General features: G+C 42.7%; 1 protein-coding gene across 4 annotated transcripts; it reads left to right on the top strand.

Moving 5' to 3' along the window:
* Nucleotides 1–1,397: 1,397 nt before the first annotated feature.
* Nucleotides 1,398–13,929, top strand: LOC115128716 (otolith matrix protein OMM-64-like). 4 transcript variants are annotated; one of them, XM_065017998.1, is made up of 20 exons: nucleotides 1,398–1,504; nucleotides 2,248–2,309; nucleotides 3,318–3,383; nucleotides 3,492–3,533; nucleotides 4,604–4,639; nucleotides 4,758–4,811; nucleotides 5,626–5,670; nucleotides 7,919–8,032; nucleotides 8,826–8,858; nucleotides 8,984–9,049; nucleotides 9,153–9,218; nucleotides 9,447–9,663; nucleotides 9,769–10,616; nucleotides 11,009–11,047; nucleotides 11,200–11,256; nucleotides 11,378–11,431; nucleotides 11,516–11,575; nucleotides 12,196–12,261; nucleotides 12,951–13,032; nucleotides 13,134–13,929. In XM_065017998.1, exons 1-19 carry the CDS (start codon nucleotides 1,494–1,496, stop codon nucleotides 12,977–12,979), a joined length of 1,965 nt encoding a protein of 654 aa, XP_064874070.1. In that variant the 5' UTR covers nucleotides 1,398–1,493; the 3' UTR covers nucleotides 12,980–13,032; nucleotides 13,134–13,929. The 4 variants fall into 4 exon arrangements, with proteins under 4 accessions (XP_064874070.1, XP_029514677.2, XP_029514678.2 ...); XM_029658817.2 differs by having other exon boundaries at nucleotides 9,447–10,616; XM_029658818.2 differs by having other exon boundaries at nucleotides 5,632–5,670; nucleotides 9,447–10,616.
* Nucleotides 13,930–27,585: the final 13,656 nt, after the last annotated feature.

Below are 27,585 nucleotides of genomic sequence, written 5' to 3' on the forward strand. Positions count from 1 at the left end.
GTATGTGTGCCATTTAGAGGGCGAATGGGCAAGACCAAACATGTAAGAGCATTTGAATGGGGTATTGTAGTAGGTGCCAGGCGCACCGGCTTGTATCAAGAACTTCACGCTCAATAGTTTTCCATGTGTATCAAGAATGGTCCACTACCCAATGGACATCCAGCCAACTTGACACAACTGTGGGATGCATTGGAGTCAACATGGGCCAGTAACCCTTTGGAACACTTTCGACACCTTGTTGAGTCCATGCCCCAACGAATTGAGGCTGTTCTGAGGGCAAAAGGAGGTGCAACTCAATATTAGGAAGGTGTTCCTAATGTTTGGTATTCTCCATGTATATTAAATTAAAGTCATGAATCCTGTGCCATTGTTCGTTCCATAAACTTCATAAATAGCCTGTTCCTCTACTGCTATGAACTCTCAGATCAGAGGGGGACAGGGTTAGTGTGTAAGCTATGAGTGTGTGTGAGGGGCTGTTATAACGATGTGCAAATAGTTTGAAAGATAAAATAAATAAACATAAATATGGGTTGTATTTACATTGGTGTTTGTTCTTCACTTCTTGCTCTTTTCTTGTGGCAACAGATCACAAATCTGCTGCCGTGATGCACACTGGTATTTCACCCAGTAGATATGAGAGTTTATCAATATTTTATTTAATTTGTATTATTCTTCTTTGTGGGTCTGTGTAATCTGGGTGAAATATGTGTGTCACGGCTGGCTGAAGGACGGGACCAAGGTGCAGCATGGTAAGCGTACATTTCCTCTTTATTAAAAATGACGCCGACAAAACAAAGAACAAAACCAAACCTTGAAGCTTTGGGCTATGTGCCCTGAACAAAGTTAAAGTTAACTTCCCACAAAACAGGTGGGGGAAAAGGGTACCTAAGTATGGTTCTCAATCAGAGACAACGATAGACAGCTGTCCCTGATTGAGAACTACACCCGGCCAAACACATAGAAATAGAAAATCATATAACATAGAACATAGACTGCCCACCCAAATCACACCCTGACCAAATGAAAATAGAGACATAAAATGCTCTCTACGGTCAGGGTGTGACAATGTGTCTCTAATATGGTCGTACATTTTCCAGGAGGTTAGAAAGTGCAGCTTGGTTTCCATCTCATTTTGTGGGCAGTGTGCACATGGCCTGTCTTCTCTTGAGAGCCAGGTCTGCCTACGGCGACCTCTCTCAATAGCAAGGCCACACTCACTGAGTCTGTAAATAGTCAAAGCTTTTCCTAATTTTGGGTCAGTCACAGTGGTCAGGTATTCTGCTACTGTGTACTTTCTGTTTAGGGCCAACTAGCATTCCAGTGTGTTCTCTGTCTGTCAGTGTGTATCTGTGGCTCACAGGCTCTGCCCCCTAGGAGCAGAGGGGGTCGTGAAAGTATAAAACCTCTTGGGCTCCCTCCAGCCAGACTGTAGACCTACTGGAAACTATAGAGACACCTGAGTTTCGCCCCACTGGCTAAACTATCCCGTCACAATGCTGTCACGGTAAGTGAGCACTAACACAAGGGTGGCTTGCATTGGGTATTTGGTTTTGACTTACGTGTGTGTACTGGAACTTTTAAAATGACACAATCTATTTGGCATATTTGGACAGCTGTATTCTTGGGGGAAGTGTATTTGTTAGTCTACCTGTAGAAGGAAACTTGAGACGTTTAGACCTGCTGAGGGTATTTCAATGAGAGAGAGAGGCGAACCGTTTAATTCATTGTTTTTGTGGGATCCCAATAGCTTGGCAATGTGTGTGTCATTTTTGTTATTTCAGACTTCCTTTTTTCTTGTTCAATCCTAATCTTCAATAACAATAACTTTACAACTTTACAACTGATATCAATGATGAGAATTTACCTTTAAAGTCAAAATAGTTCACAATAATCCTTTATTTGACTTTTCATGATATTAAAAGATGAAAAGTATATCATGTACCAACATATCATTGATTCCTTTATGAACTTTTCATTGATAATTCATTATCCATAATATATAGTGAACATAAGAACATCCATAAGATACTTGTCATTGCTGCAAGTTACACATATTCTTATTATAATGTAATGAGCAGGAAAAACACAGTTCCTCCTACCTGCTTCCATTCAAATACTCTTTTTCCTTTTCCACTGCCACTATGACCTTAAGATGGCTTCTGGGAGAAGTCATTACATCTGTTTCACTAAAGTATTGTTTTAAAAGTGTACTGACCAGTTCTATCTCTGTGTTCTTCATTCTAACAGAACGTTGTTTGTTACTTTGATCTTTGCTTTGGCTGGTCTTGCTCTCTCAGCCCCCATTACTGGTAAGAAAACATGAAATTAAACCTTCTGTTAAATCTTATAAATGTTGGGGAATTTAGAATATTTCCATCAGTAACTACAGCTTAATAATAATGTACATTTTTTATAATAGGTGAACAAGATGTCTAGAGACGACAGTTTCCATTTTAGTTTAATTTCAGTTTCAACGCAATGACAAAACATGCTTCACCTTTCCAGTTATCCAGTCTGTAAACTACTATAAGCTAATCTAAGCTACACTGCAAACATCAAGTGAGCAAACATATCAACCAAAATGACCATTATGTTTAAGGAGGCCTTTGCAATGTATACGACAACCTCCATCCATCCCATTGAATCACAATGGGAGTCCTCTGCTTCTCCACAACGGTAGTGTAATCAGAACCCAGGTCACTCTGTGGAGACACAAAAGAGGTCTGTTCTCTTGTGCCTGATGTGGGATAGAGAGAGAAGTAGGGTGGGCCTTACATATGGTCTATTCAAATGGAGATAAATCCCCAAACCACTAATCATGCTCCCCTATGCATCTTTCATTTGAAGATGGAACAGAGGGAGATAATGATGGTAACGTGTAATTTGTGTTTTATCATGACGTTCATAATTACCACAACAGTTAGAAAATTACAGGCTAATAATCTTTGTTAATTATAAGTAGTGTATACACATGAATGTATTTGTATTTAGTCAGAAGTAATGTTTATGATGGAACAATGACACCATTCATTGTGCTGTGTTTCAGAGAGAGCTGCTGCTCTGCTAGAGCACCTTAATGTTAAGCACACTGACAAGCCCTCCAGTCAAAGCCTACACACATAGGTCACATATGGATCGCTTCCGATATGTGCTTTGTCTTCTGATTTCATTTACATTCATTTTCAAAACACTGGACTGAAACCAGTGTTGCATGATTGGATACATGAAGATATTGAGTTTTATAGTTTGGTATTGGCTTAGCTGGGTGATCATTGGCAACTGACAAAATGGGTGCTATGATACTTTTCTGGTCTCAGGTGCCAAAGATGGCGAAGGCCCCACTGGCAGCCCGGTAGTTGCAGCAGCAGCTGGAGACTCTGTAGGTTTGTATTGACTCCAATGTATCTCCTACCCAATACCTAGTTAAACACACCCGGTATGTACCATTTCATACCGACGGAAACTAAACAGAAAACCTCTGTTGTTCACAGGGACCACAGATGGGACTGACTCTAGTAAAGAGCTGGCTGGAGGTATGAGTGGCTGGGTTTGGGGACTGGGGGAATCTGTCTTTCTATCAAGGAAGAAGTGTATGACGTAGAATCAACTCAACTCTCAAGGAAACCAACTCTGTAGATTAGAACAATAATTAGGATGGTGATTCCCCCTGAAAGTAAAAACGTTAACTTCACAGTACCAGTGAAGGACGTTCAACATGAGAGAATTAAAAACTGAGCTGTTGATCGTGACACTAATTTGTTTTTAGGTAGCAGACAACATGGGCCTGCTTTGAGACTATCATGGAGACACTTAACTATCCTCTATAGAGGAACTGTAATATTGGACACTCACATAAACCTGTATGTATACACTATAACAACAGTACCCATGAAACATATCTAGACAAATGCTTTCTAGACCAGACATGAGTAAATTGTCATAGTTTCACCTGTCCACGGAGAGCGGCAGAGACCGCCCTAGAGACTATTATGACACTCAGGTGTTTTCTGTTAATAATTATGATTCCCTTTTAAGTGAGGTGTGTTTTCTGTTACCCTTTGCAGAAGCTTGATTTGTTTTCTGTGTGCTTTGTCTCCTTAGTAGTTATCGAGTCTTAGTGTTTGTTGTTTTCCCAGTTACATGGTACCTACTGTTGAATGTTTCCCAGTAAAGTATTTACATTTCTTCTAAACCAAGGGTTCCTCGATTGGTTCTCTTCTCTGCTCCTGGGTCCTACCTCATCATGCCCCATAAATGTGTCAGTCTGACTATTTGCTGTGGGGTCATGCTGAAGGTTTAGACAGATGACAGAATAAACCAAAGGGTTCTCAAATCCAAGCCAAAGTTATATCAATTCCCCAAACCTTTTCATGCCATAAAACATTTTACTTACTGCCTTCTTCAAACACACATTCTATAACATCCACTATAAACACTATTTGAAAGACAGTAAGTCCAATCAAAACCATTTACCAATTAAAAAATATAGTAATATTGATCTTGTCCAGACCACTTTTATTACTGAAGAGTCCATGGCTAAAACAAGTTCAATGGCCAGACGACAAACTCCAACTCACCCAATGTTTTCTTCTTCATTTATCAGATGTGAGTAGCAGTGATACATCCACAGACACAAGCAGTGAGTCACAAATTGATTTGAATGGAAATTAAGCACACTGACTACTGGGGATTTCCTGATAATTACAGTAATGGTGACTTCAATAACAGCATCAAAGTCACCCGTCCTTGTCTTCTAGATGGAGATACCAGCGTGGAAACCACAGGCAGTCCTGATGCCCCTGATGCCCCAGGTGAGGCCTAGGAGTAAAATACACAAAGGTCAAATGTCAAGATAAGGGTTATGGCCAAAGGTCGAAATCATTCAATAAGAATGAGCCGGTTGACGTTTATTGTCATGAGTCTTGTCCTGGAGGAACTGAGAAATTGCCCCTTAGATTGGCAAGCTGCAAAGTCAAAATTGGCTATATTGTAAAAATGAATGGTCTTAATTTCAGGTTAGGGTTATGCATCAGAGTTTTCATTGTGGTTAAGGTTAGGGTTAGAGTTCAAATCAGATTTTATGACTTTGTTGCTGTGCCAGCTAGTGACTATTCTGCAGAGCTGCCTCCAGAACAAGAGTCATCACGAAAAATGCTAACCAGCTGGTCAAAATCTGTGAAAGTCCCTGTTGATGATGATTTGTTATTTCAATTCATGCAGTAAAATATTTTTTGCCCAGGCGAGTGCGGCATGCTGTCACGTGCTGTGCCTTGAAGGGCACATAAAATATATACATTACCGTTCAAAAGTTTGGGGTCACTTAGAAATGTTCTTGTTTTTGGAAGAAAAGCAACAAATGTTGTCCATTAAAATAACATCGAACAAGGACATTTCTAAGTGACCCCAAACTTTTGAACGGTAGTGTATATACTGTATACTTCATCTGCATGTCCACTTTAAAGTCACTCCGAATTAGACAAAGCTGTGAGACACAAACTTTAGCCTCATATCTACTGTCAACAAAAACAATGGCCAAAATGTTGTATAGTTGTATAATCAATAACAAGGTAAGAAATTACACAGTATTTTCAAGCCTTCCAATAACACTAATGTTATTATGTAAAGATGCAGCTGAAGCAGCAGGCAGCCAAGATACAACTGATGCAGCTGGTGAGTGAAGCGATAATGTCATTATGTTAAGATGCAGTTGGTGAGTGAAGCGATAATGTCATTATGTTAAGATGCAGCTGGTGAGTGAAGCGATAATGTCATTATGTTAAGATGCAGCTGGTGAGTGAAGCGATAATGTCATTATGTTAAGATGCAGTTGGTGAGTGAAGCGATAATGTCATTATGTTAAGATGCAGCTGGTGAGGGAAGCGATAATGTCATTATGTTAAGATGCAGCTGATGCAGCTGGTGAGTGAAGCGATAATGTCATTATGTTAAGATGCAGCTGATGCAGCTGGTGAGTGAAGCGATAATGTCATTATGTTAAGATGCAGCTGGTGAGGGAAGCGATAATGTCATTATGTTAAGATGCAGCTGGTGAGGGAAGCGATAATGTCATTATGTTAAGCTGCAGCTGAAGCAGCAGGCAGCCAAGATACAACTGATGCAGCCGGTGAGTGAAGCGATAATGTCATTATGTTAAGATGCAGCTGGTGAGTGTAGCGATAATGTCATTATGTTAACATGCAGCTGGTGAGTGAAGCGATAATGTCATTATGTTAAGATGCAGTTGGTGAGTGAAGCGATAATGTCATTATGTTAAGATGCAGCTGATGCAGCTGGTGAGTGAAGCAATAATGTCATTATGTTAAGATGCAGCTGGTGAGTGAAGCGATAATGGCATTATGTTAAGATGCAGCTGATGCAGCTGGTGAGTGAAGCGATAATGGCATTATGTTAAGATGCAACTGGTGAGGGAAGCGATAATGTCATTATGTTAAGATGCAGCTGGTGAGGAAAGCGATAATGACATTATGTTAAGATGCAGCTGGTGAGTGAAGCGATAATGTCATTATGTTAAGATGCAGCTGGTGAGGGAAGCGATAATGTTGTTATGTTAAGATGCAGCTGGTGAGGGAAGCGATAATGTCATTATGTTAAGATGCAGCTGGTGAGTGAAGCGATAATGTCATTGTGTTAAGATGCAGTTGGTGAGTGAAGCGATAATGTCATTATGTTAAGATGCAGCTGGTGAGTGAAGCGATAATGTCATTATGTTAAGATGCAGCTGGTGAGTGAAGCGATAATGTCATTATGTTAAGATGCAGCTGATGCAGCTGGTGAGTGAAGCGATAATGTCATTATGGTAAGATGCAGCTGGCGAGTGAAGGGATAATGTCATTATGTTAAGATGCAGCTGGTGAGTGAAGCAATAATGTCATTATGTTAAGATGCAGCTGGTGAGGGAAGCGATAATGTCATTATGTTAAGATGCAGCTGATGCAGCTGGTGAGTGAAGCGATAATGTCATTATGTTAAGACGCAGCTGGTGAGGGAAGCGATAATGTCATTATGTTAAGATGCAGCTGGTGAGGGAAGCGATAATGTCATTATGTTAAGATGCAGCTGGTGAGGGAAGCGATACGTTTTGAGAGATGTTCTTGCCACCCAAGGCCACAGCTTCCTCGTTCTTTTGTGTACAACAGCTACTTTTACCCCCAGAAAGTCTAAGCACAGCTGGGTACAACAGCTACTTTAGTCAAAACAAAGATACAAAGTGAAACACAAATTCTTCTAGAGTTATTATACATTGTACAAAATGGTAGTTAGAGGTGACGCTTGGATCCCCAATTCCCCGTTCCCTGATACATGTGTAAATATTGTACTATAAATTGTGCCTTTCAGTATTATACTTAGTGTCTTCAGAAAGTTGTCATACTTATTCCAAATGTTGTTGTGTTACAGCCTGAATTCAAAATTGATTTGTTTTTTGTTTTCTCATCCAGCTACACATAATGACAAAAGTGAAAACATGTTTTTAGAAAATGTAAATTTATTGAAAATGTAATACAGAAATATCTAACTTACATAAGTACTCATACCGAGTCAATACTTTGTAGAAGCTCACCGATTACACCTGTGAGTCTTTTTGGATAAGTCTTTAACCTCTACGGGACGGTTGAGCTAATGTAGACTAATGTGATTAGCATGAGGTTGTAAGTAACAAACAAAAAATCCCGGGACATAGACATGATGACAGTGAGAAGGTGTCAGCAGAGGTTTTGGGTAAGAAATTTTCTCTCTGAATTCCTTGTTCAATAACCAAGCTCTGATTTCACTGATCATCAGAACATAGTATCATTCTAACTGTAACAAACATCATCAGTGTAATAAACATGGCTATAAACATCAACAGGCAGACTTCAAATATATAATAAATCTATGTTGCTTTAAATTATGATTTCAGAATCAGCAGATGTGGATAAGTCTCCAGAAGATGACTCCACAGAGTCTCCAGAAAGTGATTCCACAGAGTCTCCTGACAGTGACTCCACAGAGTCTCCTGACAGTGACTCCACAGGTAAGTGTTAAAAACAGACTGATTCAAAACCAAAATCTGTAAGTTAAAGTACATGGCAGCTGGTGAAGATAAAGACAGATGAAAAACATGCCAAAAATATGAGGACAGTATGATGTGGAAAAGGGCACAGTACCCAACATTAACGTTGGAGATACAAATCTAAGAGTATTTTTCTTTGTCCATCAGATCAGTGTTTCCCAACTCCAGTCCTCAAGTACCCCCAACAGTACACGTTGATTCAACTCATTGAGGTCTTGATGAAACACAAGTTGACATGTTGAATCAGGTGGGCTTGTCTGGGGCTACACCAAAATTGTGTGCTTTGGGGTACTAGAGGACTGGAGTTGGGAAACTGCATTAGATGGCAATAAAGAAGAAAAACAGTCAGATGATGCCTCTGAGGATAAGGGACTAAAGACTTGGATTATGTATCTACAAAAATAAATACTTGGATTCTGACATTAACTAATCATAACATGAGGCAGGTAAACTCCTTGCTGAGAAAGACAAAACATAGTTATCTTCACAGTATTTTCAATAGGAAGCGCTGGCAGTAAAAAAGTTCCTTTGTTTTGGTGGTGAAGAACTAGAATGGTCACAGTGCAGTAGGTCATCCTCTGTCATTCCACAGACAAGGACGACATGGACGATGCAGTAAATACCGCCGTTAATACTGTACGCCCCCACCACCCCTCAAAGCATTGATAAATAGACAATACATGACCCTGTCTAATGAAAACATGATTAGGTGCTCATAATAAAACACACAATGAACTTGGTGTTTCTTTTTAAGATGAAGTGTTGACAGATGTGCAAGCTGACTCTGGTAAGTATGAAGAACAACGTCAAGGTTTTCATCATAATGTTGTACTAGACAGGTTCATTGGCAATACAACGACATCAAATAATAGGTTGCGAAAGTTTGATTACATAAATCATGTGTGATTGTAGACGTGACCAGTGATGACACGGAGCAGGCCATGGAGACAGACAAAGATGACGACAAGAGTGACTCAGGTGTGCTAAATTGACATTTCTGAACTGGATATTCATTGTCTGGGAAACTGTCATTTGAGCCATTCTACCCATCAGTTGGTAATAAACCTGTTATTTTCTTCAGCTCAAGAGGATGCAGATGGGAAGGATACTGCAGGTGAAGAAGAAATGTTAGATAATGACTCTGCAGGTGAGTCTTCTCATTGAAGGTTGTGCATCTCTCACCCACAAAGGGTCATTATAGGGAAGGTCTCTCTACTGTTGTCCCCAAGGGCTCAGTACTATGACCTATTTTGTTCTCACTACTGGTGTCCCCCATGACCTCTCTTGTTCTCAATTGGTTCAGAACTACATATTCTACGTCATATACCATAATAATTCATTACCAGAATGTCTAAACACTGTCACTTTTCTGCAGATGCTGCCACAGACAAAGACGATAGTGATGAAGATAAGGACATTGAACTAGATGGTAAGGCTCCTGCAGAAGAGAAGGACAGCGCAGAAGACACAGAGACAGAGGAAGCGACGGACAGCGACAGCAAACAAGACGACGCAGACTCAGACACTAAGGATGACAAGCCAGACAAAGACGACAAGAAAGACAGCACAGATGACAGCAAAGACAGCGACAGCTCAGACGACCGCAAAGACAGCAGCGAAGAAGAGGCCCAGGTTCCGGAGGAGGAACCAGAGCACCAGGAAATAGAAGAAATGGACAGAGAGAGCCAACAGGACACCTCAGAAGAAAACGACAAGCCAGACAAAGAAGATGAGAAAGACAGCGACAGCTCAGACGAAAACGACAAGCCAGACAAAGAAGATGAGAAAGACAGCGACAGCTCAGACGAAAAAGACAAGCCAGACAAAGAAGATGAGAAAGACAGCGACAGCTCAGATGAAAACGACAAGCCAGACAAAGAAGATGAGAAAGACAGCGACAGCTCAAACGAAAACGACAAGCCAGACAAAGAAGATGAGAAAGACAGCGACAGCTCAGATGAAAACGACAAGCCAGACAAAGAAGATGAGAAAGACAGCGACAGCTCAGACGAAAACGACAGCGACAGCTCAGACGAAAACGACAAGCCAGACAAAGAAGATGAGAAAGACAGCGACAGCTCAGACGAAAACGACAAGCCAGACAAAGAAGATGAGAAAGACAGCGACAGCTCAGATGACAGCAAAGACAGCAGCGAAGCGGATGTCCAGGTCTCGGAGGAGGAACCAAAGCAGCAGGAAATGGACATGAAGGAGAGAGGTGACGTGGGGGAAGAGCAGGCCAGCCCTGAAGACAACATCAAGGAGGGAAGCCCTGTAGGGAGCCAAGACTTTGAGCCTCTACAGGATTCGGAGGAGGAGGCGGAGATGGAGTCAAAGGAGGAGGGGAAGCTGGAGGAGGCGGAGAAGGAGGAGGAGGAGCTGGATGCGGAGATGAACCTAGACACAACACAGTCCGACAGTAAGGAGGACAGTAAGGATGACAGTAAGAATGAGATTAAGGAAGCGAGTGAGGATAAGACTGAGGCTGATGCAGACTCCAACAGTGAAGAGGACACTGATAATAGCATGATGAAGGAGCCCAAAGGTGCGGTTACCACTACTAAACCATAGAAATGTAGCTAATAATTAGGCCATAATGAAATGTACATATGTGATTCCCTGTAAAATGGGCTCCCTAGTGGCCCAGCGGTCTAAGGCACTGCATCTCAGTGCTAGAGATGTCACTACAGACCCTGGTTAGATTCCAGACTGTATCACAACCAGCCGCGATTGGGAGTCCCATAGGACGGCGCACAATTGGCTCAGCGTCGTCCGGGTTTGGCCGGGGTAGGCCATCATTGTAAATAACAATTTGTTCTTAACTGACTTGCCTAGTTAAATAAAGGTTAAATAAAAAAATATAAAAGCACTAAGTACGATATTGTGAGTGGTAATGGTACCATATTGTGATAACTGAAACACCGCTTTCTGATACAGATTCTGATGATGCTGACAAAGATGACAAGGATGCCTCTGGTATGTCAATCTATCTTGCATGTCACTTGATCCCCTTGCTTGTTAATCAGCTGATCCATGCAGCACTGAATCAAAGAGCCTGGAGTAATTTGTATCAAACGTTCCATCATTTCATACTATTTCACGATGTTATGCACATTTTCTTTTCATAGACTCAGAGGATGACAAATCTGAATCTGATGCAGAGCCAGGCACAGATTCACACAAAGGTTTGTTTCCTCTTATCCTGAATCATATCACCTGTGCTTTCAAATGGCTTGGTCTTTAGCTGTTGTAACGTTCTAATTAATTATTGTGGGTCAACATCATGTATATTAATCTGGTCTTTAGATGAGGATGAGACCGACGAGGATTCCCATGATGTGTCAGAGTCCATGGCGAAAGGTTAGTCAAAGCCATACAAACAAACGTTCACATTTGAATAATTGAAATAGTAAAATAAAGTCTGTTTCGTGTTTTTCCCCTCAGATGATGATATGGATGATGATGACATGGATGGGGCAGAAACAATGGCTCCAGATTCAGAAGGTAAGGACCAAAACTGACTTACATCTTTGGGTAGTTACCAATGAAAGGCCCTATCATTCTAAGGCTTCCTCGACCAGGGGAGGAAACAGTGCATGTGTGTGCACCAACCAACTCAGTCAATGTGCCATGAAGTAAACATATCTTTTGTCCCTGTGACTTCTCTGATCAGATGTCTGTTTGTTTGAACAGAGATAATGAAGTCTGATGAGATGGCTGTTTGTTTGAACAGAGATAATGAAGTCTGATGACATGGCTGTTCGTTTGAACAGAGATAATGAAGTCTGATGACATGGCTGTTCGTTTGAACAGAGATAATGAAGTCTGATGAGATGTTTGTTTGTATGAACATAGATGACATCTCACAACATTATGCAGACACAAACACACATGCACACACACACACACACACACACCCACACCACACCACTCTTAGCACTGTGCAGGGAGTTATCTGACTCATTTATCCAAACACATGAGGTACAATGACAAGTATGAGGAAGAGAACAACACAAGAATGAAAGAACGTTAAAAAAATACATATAAACCTGCATACTGGGAGCACTTAACAAAGCTTTACTGGGAACAGTGTGGATTGGAATAAACATCCTTTTCTCCCTCAGCTGTTCCAGCTGACATCCTGGACCAACCAGACCAACAAGATTACATGACACAGGGTGCCTCTCACGGTAATGTCAGCAGAACACTATGACACACCAAGCCACATCAGCACATTAACATATCATATATGCAATTTAGCAGACACTTATTTTCCTCAAATAATCTGTACCCACACACATTGACTCAGTACCCGTACCTCCAGTATTTTTATTTATTTAACTAGGCAAGTCAGTTAAGAACAAATTCTTATTTACAATGACGGCCTACCGGGGAACAGTGGGTTAACTGCCTTGTTCAGGGGCAGAACGGCAGATTTTTACCTTGTCAGCTCTGCGATTCAATCTAGCAACGTTTCGTTACTGGCCCAACGCTCTAACCACTAGGCTACCCTGCCACCCTGTATATAGCCTGGTTATTGTTATTTTATTAGTGTTCTATTAATTTTTACTTTAGTTTATTTAGTAAATATTTTTCTTAACTCTTATTTTTCTTCAAACTGCATTGTTAGTTAAGGGCGTGTAAGTCAGCATTTCACAGAAAGGTCTACACCTGTTGTATTCGGCGCAAATACAATTTGATTTGACTTACAGTCATGTGTGCTAACATTTGACTTGTGTACATGTTGCATCCGTTTCAGGCATATTTAACCCGTCTGTCACTCTCTGACATAGAGAGAGATGGAGGTGATCCATTATACTGTATGATGCTTTCAGATTGTATTCACTTCTATGTACTGTATATCTCATTTTGTTTACAGGCGCTGATGCACCGGCAGCCCAGTCTTAGCCCTGTGGGTTGAGGCCACATAACGCTGTGAATGGAATCAGACAGTTTGATAGGTAGCTAAAGCCATATCCATTGATTTGTACTTACTATAAGAGGAGATGTACATTGTACATTGAATACTTTTTTGACTTCATTCCATCTCTTTTCATTGCAGTCCCATCATGGTGAATCCCACTTAAAACCAACAAGTCCTCCTGTAGTCATGACAACAAACAGCGTAAACGAAACTTACGTTCCTTACGTTCCTTAACCCTCTCTTGCCACTCAAAATGGTGAAGGTGTCTACGGGGATACAATTAAATTATTCTACTGTTTTGGTGTACATTACATTTTTACCCCACTTTTTGACTGCATTGTTGTTTTTTTGGCATCTCAAGGGTAATTTAATATTTGATCATGGAGAATATATATTTTTTCAACTTTGTTTTTTGTTAAAGACAGTTTATTTAAGTTGTGACATCATCATTATACAAGTTACACCCCTGTCTTATCAACTAGCGTGTTGATAAAATGGTCAACATGTTCCCTTACAATGCCCTTGAAAAAAACAGAAGCCTGTTTTTTTAAGATAGCATTCAGTCATTGTAGGTTTGCTAGGTTTCTGCAGGTTGTGGGTTACTACAGTTTTCCTCTTGCTTTCATGTGATGCATTGCTGTCTCAGTCCTTGACAGAAAGCTCAATTGGCACTTTTTCCTTAACCGATAACGGCTGCTACATTTGAAAAATAACTCCTACTGGCTCAGTTCAACATTCATTTTAAAGTTATGAGTAACATAAGGTTCTTTATAAAAAAAAAAAAAGAAGTGTACATACAATGTCTTTGATTAAGTATAATCTACATTGGTTGGACAAATGGTAAAATAACAATTGCATAGACATAATGAGAATTTAATTTCATAAATGTATGCACACAGGGGGAAAATCTAATAAATATTGAGTTGTCAGATCATTTTGGAGGGGCGAGTTTGTTGGGATAAAAAGCAGTATGTGTGTGTTTTTGTGAATGTGTAAAGGATGTGCTGATGAAACAAGAAGCAAGTAAGAAGCCTACTCACTGACTACCAGGACATTACAATAATATCAACTATAAATAATATGATAATACAATGAACAAACAAAATATAATGTCATAATAATAATCATTGGAGTTACATTGTGATACATTGACAATTGAAATACAGACACATGTCAAGTTCAATACTAGCATACAAAGTCCTACATCCAGGGTCTGGGATAATATACCACATTAGTAACCAACACAGCAGATAACCTTTTCAGACATTGTAACACTACAACAACACTGAATAACAACACTGTAATAAAAGAGATTATGCCAATGATGACATGAAGAAGAGGTGTTAAGTACACTGGCCTGGTAGCAAACACTGTATAGCTACAGGTAAGTCAGGGCCTGGTGCCACACATTTCTCCTAAATGGTATCTTGAGATACCACAATCCATCAATTGTTTTTCATGTCTTCCAGTATATGCTGTTCAACACTCCTATTTCTGACAAACCTTTCATTGTGGATGGATGAGTATTTCCAGGTAATGATATTCCTTTGGCCTTCTTTTCTTTCAATCCAACAGTGTCACTGTGACTTTTGTCTTATAAGAAAGCATCATGGCATTGCTTATTTCCTCTTTCTTTGGCCCTGTTGACAAAGCGAGCCCCTTTGTGGTGGTTTCTGAAAGTGGCGCAACTGTCCCAGCATCCCGGTAAGAGGATGGAAATGACCAGTAAGAGACAGATGTACAGAACGCACGTTTATTGCAACACTCAAGACATGCACACACACACACAGCAAACAGGATGTGGACTAGGTGGAAGTGAAAGTGTTGTAGTGTAAGAGATTTACGGTCAAATATGCCCTAAATACCAGTCAGGGAATCCAGAAGAAGCATTGTACATGTGGATGTGAGTTGAGGTAGAGGACAGGAATTTCTTGAGGTTATTTCAACCTGTCCTTGAGACAACAAAAGAGTTCAGGGACCAGGTCAGCTCTGGCAACCTGTTCTCTGGCAACCTGGTCCCTAACACATACTGTAGTTGTGAAGTCGCCTTTCGGCAGCAGGACAATAGACTCAAGGCATCTGCATGCTTCCCAACCGAAGCAATTCGTAGGAGTTTGTGCATATATTACTGATGTCCCCTTTAAGGATGGAGCACCCTTGGTCATGCGCAGTATTGTTCTATGTTATTCTGGTACTAACTAGTTTGAGTAAATGTGAAGCTCCAGTTCAATTGCTTGTATTCAGAGTCTTTCTTTGGACTGAAAATGGAAAGCAACGGCTGGTGATCTGTAACCAGTGTGAAACGCTTGCCATATAGGTATGCGTGGAATTTCTTGACGCCCCACACTAGTGCCAGTGCTTCTTTGTCGATTTGTGAGTAGTTTTTCTCTGCATCATTCAATGTTCGTGACACGGATGCAACTGGCCTCTCTGACCCATCTTTCAGTGTGTGTGAAAGGACGGCCCCTAATCCATAAGGGGACGCATCACAAGCCCACTTCACTGGCATTTCAGGGTCGTAATGCATCAGGACCTGTTCAGATGTTATGAGCCGTTTTGCCTCCAGAAATGCATTTTCACACTGCTCTGTCCACCGCCATGTCCTATTCTTTTCCAGGAGCTGATTTAGAGGCTGGAGTACTGCTGAAAGGTTTGGGAGGAATCTTCTGTAGTAATTGATCAGTCCCGTGAAAGATCTCACTTCTGTGATATTTTGTGGTCGTGGTGCCTGTACCACTGCCTCGATTTTGTCCTGTGTTTTGTGTAATCCATTGCAGTCAATCTCAGGTCCACAGAAGACAATCTTGTCTTTGAAGAACTCACACTTCTTTAAGTTTGCCTGTAGACCATACTCTTTCAGTCCAAAGAAAGGCATTCCGGCAATGACAGCAGCCAGGTTACAGCCATATGCCCTGTTCCTTGCCAGTCATATGTATGACATTGAGTTTAAGCCGTCATCCCTCCACACAAATGCAGATGGATTATCCAGACTGCCGTATACAAGAGAAAGACAAAGGAGGGTGGATGCAGTGGACATGTTCCATACCGCTCAGCTTGAGGCACTACCGCTCACAAGCACAGTTATCAAACATGAGACAAGGAAAGATGTGACCTTGTCAAAAGTGTACACCTACACCATGTCAGGATGGCCAGCTACTGGCAGAAAGGAGCTGACTCCGTATTTCCAGCGGAGAAACGAAATTACAACGTACCAAGGATGCTTGATGTGGGGAATGAGAGTCATGATACCCCAGAAATGCCAACATCTAGTCTTGCAGCAACTACATGAAGGTCATGTTGGAATTGTCAAAATGAAGCTGCTCGCAAGGAGCCACTTCTGGTGGCCAGGTCTGGACCAACAGATAGAAAATATGGCAAAGAACTGTAGTGGATGTTTGGAAACCCTTCACATGCCTGCTCCTGTCCCAGTCCACCCATGGGAATGGCCCGCAGAGCCATGGCAGAGAATTCATGTGGACTACGCTGGTCCCTTTGAAAAGCACATGTTTCTGGTTATAGTTGATGCCCATTCCAAATGGCCAGAGGTGTTTTGCACTGACTCCTCCACCTCAGCTCAGACGATAGAGTGTCTCAGAACAACGTTTGCACGCTTCGGTTTGCCACTGCAGCTGGTAAGTGACAACGCGCAAGCTTTTTGTAAGTGACGAGTTTACAAGATTCATGTCAGTAAATGGAATCAAACACTCAACCTCAGCTCCGTACCACCCTGCCACCAATGGGCTGGCAGAACGCTTTGTGCAAACCCTAAAGCAAGGACTCTGTGCAGCAAAACGAGACGAAGGGACTTTGCAAACAAAACTGGCCAAGTTCCTGGCCTCCTACCGAAACACCCCACATGCCACGACAAATGAAAGCCCAGCCGCACTGATGTTCGGGAGGCCTCTCCGCACACAGCTGGACATCATGAAGCCAAACAGGCGTAATGAAGTGCTGAACAAACAAGCCAAGATGCTCTCCGGTGGCCGGGAGCGTCATCTCCAAACAGGACAGGAAGTGATGGTGCGAGACTACAGAAGAGGAGGGAAATGGACAAGAGGGACCGTACACACACAAACGGGACCCAGAACTTACCAGGTTCAAGTGAGCCCAGACATAATGTGGCGGCGTCACATTAACCAAATGCATTCCACGGAAAACAGCACAACAATCGAGAGAGAACAGGCACAGAGAGCTCCTGAGAGTGACACACAGGGAACTGTAGAGGACGGTGGGGCAGTAGAGAGACCCCAGGCTGAAAGAAGGGAACGTGTTGATGAAGGTGCTGCTATAGCAGACGCTATAATGGAACAAGCACACACTGAGGATGTTCCGGAGCCTCCAGACAATCTGAGGCGCTACCCAGAACGAAGGCACCGTCCACCAGACAGACTAGACTTATAAACAAACAAACAAAAATGAACTGTTCAAGTTCAAATTAAAAGATGCAAAATAACTACAACAAGTTCTGGGAAATGTTTCAGTTGTGGTTTGGTAAAAGTAACTCTGATTGTATAAGAGAAGGAATGTTATGTTCTGTTAATTACTGATGTCCCCTTTAAGGATGGAGCACCCTTGGTCATGCGCAGTATTGTTCTATGTTATTCTGGTACTAACTAGTTTGAGTAAATGTGAAGCTCCAGTTCAATTGCTTGTATTCAGAGTCTTTCTTATTACATAAATAAGTACGAAGTGTTAAGACACGACAAGGACAGTAGACTCAAGGCATCTGCATGCTTCCCAACTGAAGCAATTCGTAGGAGTTTGTGCATATATTATGACGAAGTTGATTTATATTTTTATGATCCCTTTTTTCTCCCCAATTCATAGTTACAGTCTTGTCCCATCACTGCAACTCCCGTGGGGAGTCGGGAGAGCTGAAGGTCGAGAGCCATGCGTCCTCTGAAACACGACCCTGCCAAGCTGCACTGCTTCTTGGCACACTGCTCACTTAACCCAACCGCACCAACGTGTTGCAGGAAACACCGTACAACTGGTGAGCATGTCAGCATGCATGTGCCCGGCCTGCCACAGGAGTCGCTAGAGCACGATGGGACAAGGACATCCAAACCGTTCCCTAACCCGGATGACGCTGGGCCACTTGTGCGCCGCCTCATGGGTCTCCCGGTTGCGGCCGGCTGCGACACAGCCCGGGATCGAATTTGGATCTGTAGTGACACTACAAGTACTGCGATGCAGTACCTTAGACCACTGCGCCAGTCGGGAGGCCCCTATTTTGTGATGTTTTGTCAGTGTTGGACTTCGGTGAGGCTTTTTCAGATGTTTGGGCCCCTGAAACCTGGGGGTCTTCTCACATTACAAATAAACCAAACCTGGTGGTCCAGACAGGACCCAGCCTGCATGGAGACGGAGGAAGAGGAGGAGAAAGAGGAGGTGTCACACACTGATCTGTTTCACCTGTCTTTGTGATTGTCTCCACCCCTCTCCAGGTGTGACCCATCTTCCCCATTACCCCCTGTGTATTTATACCTGTGTTCTCTGTTTGTCTGTTTCCAGTTCATCTTGTTTGTCAAGCTAACCAGCATTTTTGTGTCAGCGCCCGCTTTCCCAAAATCTCTCTTTTCTCATCCTCCTGGTTTTTTACCCTTGCCTGTCCTGACCCTGTACCCACCCACCTGACCACTCTGTCTGCCCCTGACCCTGAGCCTGCCTGCCTTCCTGGACTTTGCCCCACCTCTGGATTACCAACCTCTGCCTGACCTGACCCTGAGCCTGCCTGCCGTCCTGTACCTTTACCCCTGTTGCTTTAATAAACATTGTTACTCTGACACGGTCTGCATCTGGGTCTTACCTTGATACCTGATAGGAAGAGATGGAAGAGGAGGTGAGGGGAAGTGAACCAAAGACAAAAGCCTCCAAACAGCTCAGAACAAAGGGTCTGTTCCCTGCCAGAAGACGAAGTAGAAGGCTACATATTTTCCTCTGTGTGAATGGCTGGTCACCTCTAACCTGAGTGATGGTCTGGTTGATGAAACAGAGAGTGGTGGTGGTACTCGAGCGTACAATGGGGACTACACCTGTAAAGACAGACTACATCTCCACTGGTTAACCTTTGAGGGTGATGCTGGATCAATCCACCAGCCCGTCAGGCCTCTAATCTCGGCCGTTACCCAAGCTTGGCTCCAAGGCCACTTTCAGCCCACAACAGGAACCCATTGTCCCAGCCCAAGGAGCCTAGCGGTCACATGATGTGGGGAGGTGGGACATGGATCTAGCTAAGAGGAATCTTGGCAAAAGGCTGACAGGGTCCATAACATGCTGACCACACCACCTACGTTGCGTGTGTGAACATGGCAAAATAAATGTACACATAGATGTTATTCAATCATTGCATCCACACTCCTTGTGCACGTCAATGAGCGTCTGCGTAGCCAGGCACTAAAATATAACTTTTTTCTGTTTGTGACACATGATGCACTGCAAGATCCGCCTCTCCCATCTACTCATTAGGTTTTAGGAGCATATACCCACGTGGGTGATTGAAAGACAAACTGAGGTCCACACTCCAATCCAGTTTGTGGTGGTAATGCACCTTAAAGTTGGTTTCTAACCGACATATAAAGTCAAAAGAAGAAGAAGAACAGTGAAGGAGAAGAGATTACTAGAAACTAACTCGGTTAACCCTTTTATCTGTGAATTAATTGTTGGATTAGATGATCTTGTGCATTTCAGGTAAAATAACTACCTAATGTTTATATCCCAGGACAAATTAGCTAGCAACAGCAAGCTAGCTAGCTAAATTGCCATAAATGTTTAATGCTTTTCGACCTGTCCACAAATTAATATAGTTGGTTCAGGGTTCGTTTTGATATTTCAACCTGTATGTTCTGATGGTGTCTGGTGCGGTTGGACAAAATCAACATGCACTCGATGGCACACACCCGGTACAGTCAGCATGTAACACTATAATACGGCAGCCTTTCTATATGTTCCCCATCAACCCTGTTATTTTGATATCCAAAGGGAGGAAGGGTCGCATGTCCTGCAGACACACTTCCTCCCAGTACCAGTCAGTCCCAAACGTTCTAAAGAGAATTAGGCCATAGTGCTGGTTCTGTTCAGTTAAATTAGAAAATAGGGTGGCTATTAGGGTGGCTAATAGGGTGGCTGTGCCTTCCACTGTCAGAATTAGAAAAAGTAAAGTCACGGTTGTTGCTAAATCAACATTTCAAGTAACGGGGCGATTGATTTAGAAACGTGTAAAAAAGATATGAATCAATGTATACAGATGAAGTTTCTCTGTGCCACTGAAGTCTATAGAGTTAAAGTTATTGGGTTGATCAAGGGAACATTTGGTCTTATATTTCAGTGGACAACAACAGCGGTCTGTTTTAATGGCAGAGGTAATTACTTTTGTTATGAAAGATATATTTATCCGGTTTATCAGGAAGAATTTATTAAACCAATAAGTCTCTGAGCCTCGAGATATTAATGACAGTGTAAAACAGTCTGTCGGCTGGCGTTGACCTGGGCTGGGACTGATGTGAATTAGCAAGCTCAGCAGGAATGCAATCACCCAATACTGGAGAAGAGGGATGAATTAACAGTGGCTCTCTGGACAACATTGGGTGTAATGTACTATTCTAGTTGGCAGACAGATGAGGGGCTAAACAGCAGTGTGCCCCACCTAAGAACAACCCTTAGCCGTGGTATATTGGCCATATACCGCACCCAATGTGCCTCAGGCTCCCGAGTGGCACAGCGGTCTAAGGCACTGCATCTCTGTGCAAGAGGCGACACTGCAGTCCTTGGTTCAAATCCAGGCGGAATCACTTCCGGTCGTGACTGGGAGTCCCATAGGGCGGTGCACAATTGGCCCAGTGTCGTCCAGGTTTGGCTGTGGTAGACCGCCATTGTAAATAAGAATTTGTTCCTGACTAGTTAAATAAAGGTTAAATAAAAATTGCTTCATTATAAACTGGGTGGTTTGAGCCCTGAATGTTGATTGGCTGAAAGCCCTGGTATATCAGACCATATACCAAGGTCATGACCACAACATTTCTTTTACTGTTCTATTTACGTTGGTAACCATTTTATAATAGCAAAAGGCACATCAGGGGGTTGTGTTATATGGCCAATATACCACGGCTAAGGACTGTTCTTAATAATCCCGTCCTCAGAAACACCACTGCTGCGCTTTTCACCTCTCCTATCTGTCAGCGAACAGGAAATGAGAACAGAATGCAGAAGGCTGCTCTTTTTCATTTCATAAGAAGGGTGGCTGTGCCCTCCACTGTCAGAAGGGCGGCTGTGGTCTCCACTGTCAGAAGGGTGGCTGTGGCCTCCACTGTCAGAAGGGTGGCTGTGGCCTCCACTGTCAGAAGGGTGGCTGTGGCCTCCACTGTCAGAAGGGTGGCTGTGGCCTCCACTGTCAGAAGGGTGGCAGCGCACTCTACTGTCAGAAGGGCGGCTGTGGCCTCCACTGTCAGAAGGGTGGCTGTGGCCTCCACTGTCAGAAGGGCGGCTATGGTCTCCACTGTCAGAAGGGTGGCTGTGGCCTCCACTGTCAGAAGGGTGGCTGTGGCCTCCACTGTCAGAAGGGTGGCTGTGGCCTCCACTGTCAGAAGGGTGGCAGCGCCCTCTACTGTCAGAAGGGCGGCTGTGGCCTCCACTGTCAGAAGGGTGGCAGCGCCCTCTACTGTCAGAAGGGTGGCAGCGCCCTCTACTGTCAGAAGGGTGGCTGTGGCCTCCACTGTCAGAAGGGTGGCAGCGCCCTCTACTGTCAGAAGGGTGGCTGTGGCCTCCACTGTCAGAAGGGTGGCTGTGACCTCCACTGTCAGAAGGGCGGCTGTGGTCTCCACTGTCAGAAGGGTGGCTGTGGCCTCCACTGTCAGAAGGGTGGCAGCGCCCTCTACTGTCAGAAGGGTGGCAGCGCCCTCTACTGTCAGAAGGGCGGCTGTGGCCTCCACTGTCAGAAGGGTGGCAGCGCCCTCTACTGTCAGAAGGGTGGCTGTGGCCTCCACTGTCAGAAGGGTGGCAGCGCCCTCTACTGTCAGAAGGGTGGCTGTGGCTTCCACTGGCAGAAGGGTGGCTGTGGCTTCCACTGGCAGAAGGGTGGCTGTGGCTTCCACTGGCAGAAGGGTGGCTGTGACCTCTACTGTCAGAAGGGTACTCTTAATGTTGATCTCAGTGCTGAGAGGTTAGAGGTATAGAGGTTCCAGCTAATGTCAGGGGGATTCAAGGAAGGCAAGATGGTTGAGCAACCTGGCCTGTTCTCTCCCCTAACTAGGCTTAATCTAGAATATCTGGATGCATATTGAACTTTAAGATTGCTGAAATGCCAATATCTTTTTTTTCCTTCTTTTTTTAACCTTTATAGAACTAGGCAAGTCAGTTAAGAACAAATTCTTATTTTCAATGACGGCATAGGAACAGTGGGTTAACTGCCTGTTCAGGGGCAGAACGACAGATTTGTACCTTGTCAGCTCGGGGATTTGAACTTGCAACCTTTCGGTTACTAGTCCAACACTCTAACCACTAGGCTACCCTGCCGCCCTGTTGGCAATGACAAGGAGTGACAAGGAGTGAAATGTTATCCACAGAGACTGGTACTCAGGATTACTCTTCATCACTGTCCAGATCTGTCCACAGTCTCACTCTCAGCAAGATCCATCAGTTAGAGACTGGTACTCAGGATTACTCTTCATCACTGTCCAGATCTGTCCACAGTCTCACTCTCAGCAAGATCCATCAGTTAGAGACTGGTACTCAGGATTACTCTTCATCACTGTCCAGATCTGTCCACAGTCTCACTCTCAGCAAGATCCATCAGTTAGAGACTGGTACTCAGGATTACTCTTCATCACTGTCCAGATCTGTCCACAGTCTCACTCTCAGCAAGATCCATCAGTTAGAGACTGGTACTCAGGATTACTCTTCATCACTGTCCAGATCTGTCCACAGTCTCACTCTCAGCAAGATCCATCAGTTAGAGACTGGTACTCAGGATTACTCTTCATCACTGTCCAGATCTGTCCACAGTCTCACTCTCAGCAAGATCCATCAGTTAGAGACTGGTACTCAGGATTACTCTTCATCACTGTCCAGATCTGTCCACAGTCTCACTCTCAGCAAGATCCATCAGTTAGAGACTGGTACTCAGGATTACTCTTCATCACTGTCCAGATCTGTCCACAGTCTCACTCTCAGCAAGATCCATCAGTTAGAGACTGGTACTCAGGATTACTCTTCATCACTGTCCAGATCTGTCCACAGTCTCACTCTCAGCAAGATCCATCAGTTAGAGACTGGTACTCAGGATTACTCTTCATCACTGTCCAGATCTGTCCACAGTCTCACTCTCAGCAAGATCCATCAGTTAGAGACTGGTACTCAGGATTACTCTTCATCACTGTCCAGATCTGTCCAGTCTCAGTCCATCAGTTAGAGACTGGTACTCAGGATTACTCTTCATCACTGAGATCCATCAGTTAGTTAGACTGGTACTCAGGATTACTCTTCATCACTGTCCAGATCTGTCCACAGTCTCACTCTCAGCCAGATCCATCAGTTAGAGACTGGTACTCAGGATTACTCTTCATCACTGTCCAGATCTGTCCACAGTCTCACTCTCAGCAAGATCCATCAGTTAGAGACTGGTACTCAGGATTACTCTTCATCACTGTCCAGATCTGGTACAGTCTCACTTACTCTCCATCAGTTAGAGACTGGTACTAGAGACTGGTACTCAGGATTACTCTTCATCACTGTTCTGTCCAGTCTCACTCTCAGCCAGATCCATCAGTTAGTACTCAGGATTACTCTTCATCACTGTTCTGTCCACAGTCTCAGACTGGAGACTGGTACTCACTCTTCATCACTGTCCAGATTACAGTCTTCAGTTAGTTAGAGACTGGTACTCAGGATTACTCTTCATCACTGTTCTGTCCAGTCTCACTCTCAGACCATCAGTTAGTGGTACTCAGGATTACTCTTCATCACTGTTCTGTCCACAGACTCTCAGAGATCCATGTTAGAGACTGGTACTCAGGATTACTCTTCATCACTGTTAGACTCTCAGACCATCAGTTAGAGACTGGTACTCAGGATTACTCTTCATCACTGTTCTGTCCAGTCTCACTCTCAGACCATCAGTTAGAGACTGGTACTCTCTTCATCACTGGATTGTCCACAGTCTCACTCAGTCCATAGTTAGACTGGTACTCAGGATTACTCTTCAGATCTGTCCAGTCTCAGACCATGTTAGTGGTACTCAGGATTACTCTTCATCACTGTTCTGTCCACAGTCTCACTCTCAGATCCATCAGTTAGAGACTGGTACTCAGGATTACTCTTCATCACTGTTCTGTCCAGAGACCATCAGTTAGAGACTGGTACTCAGGTCCAGATTACTCTTCAGTTAGAGACTGGTACTCAGGATTACTCTTCAGTTAGAGACTGGTACTCAGTTACTCTTCATCACTGGATTACAGTCTTCAGTCCATCAGTTAGAGACTGGTACTCAGGATTACTCTTCATCACTGTAGAGACTGGTTACTCATCACTGATTACTCTTCCATCAGTTAGAGACTGGTACTCAGGATTACTCTTCACTGTCCAGATCTGTCCACAGTTAGAGACTGGTACTCAGGATTACTCTTCAGTTAGAGACTGGTACTCAGGATTACTCTCATCCATCAGTTAGAGACTGGTACTCAGGATTACTCTTCAGTTAGAGACTGGTACTCAGGATTACTCTTCCATCAGTTAGAGACTGGTACTCAGGATTACTCTTCAGTTAGAGACTGGTTACTCTTCATCACTGGATTACTCTTCAGTTAGAGACTGGTACTCAGGATTACTCTTCAGTTAGAGACTGGTACTCAGGATTACTCTTCAGTTAGAGACTGGTACTCAGGATTACTCTTCAGTTAGAGACTGGTACTCAGGATTACTCTTCAGTTAGAGACTGGTACTCAGGATTACTCTTCAGTTAGAGACTGGTACAGTTAGAGACTGGTACTCAGGATTACTCTTCAGTTAGAGACTGGTACTCAGGATTACTCTTCAGTTAGAGACTGGTACTCAGGATTACTCTTCAGTTAGAGACTGGTACTCAGGATTACTCTTCAGTTAGAGACTGGTACTCAGGATTACTCTTCAGTTAGAGACTGGTACTCAGGATTACTCTTCAGTTAGAGACTGGTACTCAGGATTACTCTTCAGTTAGAGACTGGTACTCAGGATTACTCTTCAGTTAGAGACTGCCTACTCAGGGTTTGTTTGAATGAATTGAATGCTCATATTGGAATTACCTTTCTTTTTTATTATTCCTGTTTGTATCTCTATATCTAATATTAATGTGTTTTAGTAGTATGTTCACCTGTAAGGAAAGAAACCTAGCTAGGGAGAAGCTGAGCTCAATTGGCAGGGGGTTATCCCACAAGTCCTGCCCCTTGCCAAGAAGGGGGGATGAGAGGGTTTAAAACATATAGCGGTGCCCAGTCAAGCTTAAAGAACTCTAAAACCCCACGTGCTACAGTTACCTGCCATGGTGGTTAATTTCTTTACTATGGAATGAGGAGAGACAAACTTATCACACAAGTCAGAGTTATACTAAACAAAATATTTAATCACTCATTAATAAGGGAGCAGGTCAATACAACTCACACATTTAAAGTGAATCGATTGAGTGCTCTACGATAATGATGGCTGGTCATGGCTGGTCGACAATTCACGCTCAGATGATTCGTTGAGAGCCCCGAGACAAAAGTACAAATGTATTTTATGGCCAAGATACACCCCTTTCAACCGACATGATGAACAACAGATATATAGAATGGGTCACAAGGTCAAGATTTATATGAAAGATACCTATAATCCATAGCAGACAGTATCTGCTGTGTCAACAGTTTTCATTGTGTAGAGACCAGTGTCTGGCCCTGTATAGAACAAAAACATTAACTCATGCTCTGGAATGCTCTTTAGGTTTTATCACCCAAAAATACATCAAATCTCCTGTCAGTGTTATCTCCCAGAGGCCCATCCTCAGTAGAACACACACACAATAGTTAAGAATAGTCTATTCTGTTGCTTAAAACAACCACTTGATGCTTCTGTGTTTCCCACATAGACCATTACAAAACATGTTGCCACGGTGAGTAAACAATGAATAGCTGCAAATGTTGCATATAATGAATCCTGTAATTGGTCATATTGGTAATGAAAGATTGCATATTGATCCAGGCTTATTGTTTTGTTTTGTTCAAAGCATGAGATTAGGCCTTGAATATGATTATTGTTCTGTAATGCTGATGTAATTGATCAATGTATGATTTGCCTCTCTGGGTTGGTATCCATCCACACAATGAACAATTTATAGTAATGCATTGACATTTCATATGATTGAGGTAGTTGGTTTTCAAGCGCTTGAGAAATAATTGATAAAACCTAAATCCATTTTTGCTGTTGGTATTGTTGTTGAAGATGACATCATATCTGATCAAATAGATGACTCTGATTCTCAGTTCTAGTCTTGGCTTTAATGGCTTGATTTGGCCCTCTTTCTTGATTCTTCCTCTTAATGTCATACAATTGATATGATTGCTTTGGAATACTGCGCCCTAGTGACATCTCATATGTATGCAGTGAGGACATAAATATGACATGGATGTACTGTAGGTTTATGGCAAATTTATCAATCCACAATGAAACTTCACTTCCATCTGCAAAACTGTATTTCAATTTAAATCATACACTTCAGATTGGAGAAGGAATATAATTGATCCTTGATATTAAATTGTTGATATACACGTATACATCTCTCCATCTTTTGATATACATCTTCTTTATCTGCAGAAATATTTTAATTACTTCTGTGGTTGTCTTTTTGGCAACAACAATTTCAACTGCTCCCGTGGAAGGTATGGAAGAAGCTCATTGAATTAAAGTTGTATTAGTATTCATTGTGATATTTGAACAGATAATCAACTTAATACCTTCTTTCTTTAGAGAAAAAGCCGGAGAAGATAGAGATTGAGGTAGAGGAGGGTGAAGTGGAACTCTCAGAAGAAGGGGTATGAGATGGGAAGGGAGGGAGGGAGAAGGAGGAGAAGGCAGATAGTTGTGTCAGGATACCACAGGACCAGCCAGTGCTGGTGAGACGAGGATAATGCTATGCTAAATGTGACATTTTAATGCTATTAACAAACTAAAATGGTGTCCTCAATAATCCCAACAACAAACAAAATATAAAAGTTAAAACCTGAATATGATAAAGTTACTAAACAGGACATAAGAGTATATTTAAAGTAAATTATCACATATTCTTGGTAAAAACTGTCATTAATCACATTCCTCTCCAGTAGAGTTTTTTGTTTGTTTTTTAAATTGATAAAGATGTAATCATATGAGTCCCTATGTGGTGAAGGGCTAGCTATGAGTTGTGTTCCCTCATGTACTTTCTGTATTGATTTGTTGTTAATAATAATTTAAAAATATAATAAAAGGGATAATTATGAGCATCTGACCAATCAGAGAATGCGTGATCAGTGCATGGACAGAGTCTGGTTGGCTGAAGCCACGAGCGTGTGGGTGATCGATATCGCTCAGTAAGGAGGGAGGACGTGTAACC

This window comes from Oncorhynchus nerka, linkage group LG4 (genome assembly GCF_034236695.1).
Source record: "Oncorhynchus nerka isolate Pitt River linkage group LG4, Oner_Uvic_2.0, whole genome shotgun sequence".
Lineage (NCBI taxonomy): Eukaryota > Metazoa > Chordata > Actinopteri > Salmoniformes > Salmonidae > Oncorhynchus > Oncorhynchus nerka.

Coding starts and splice junctions, on each gene's coding strand:
- LOC115128716 (XM_029658817.2), top strand. Junction 2,310..3,317: donor TCTCTCAGCCCCCATTACTG/GTAAGAAAACAT, acceptor TTCTGGTCTCAG/GTGCCAAAGATGGCGAAGGC. Junction 11,432..11,515: donor GTCAGAGTCCATGGCGAAAG/GTTAGTCAAAGC, acceptor TTTTCCCCTCAG/ATGATGATATGGATGATGAT.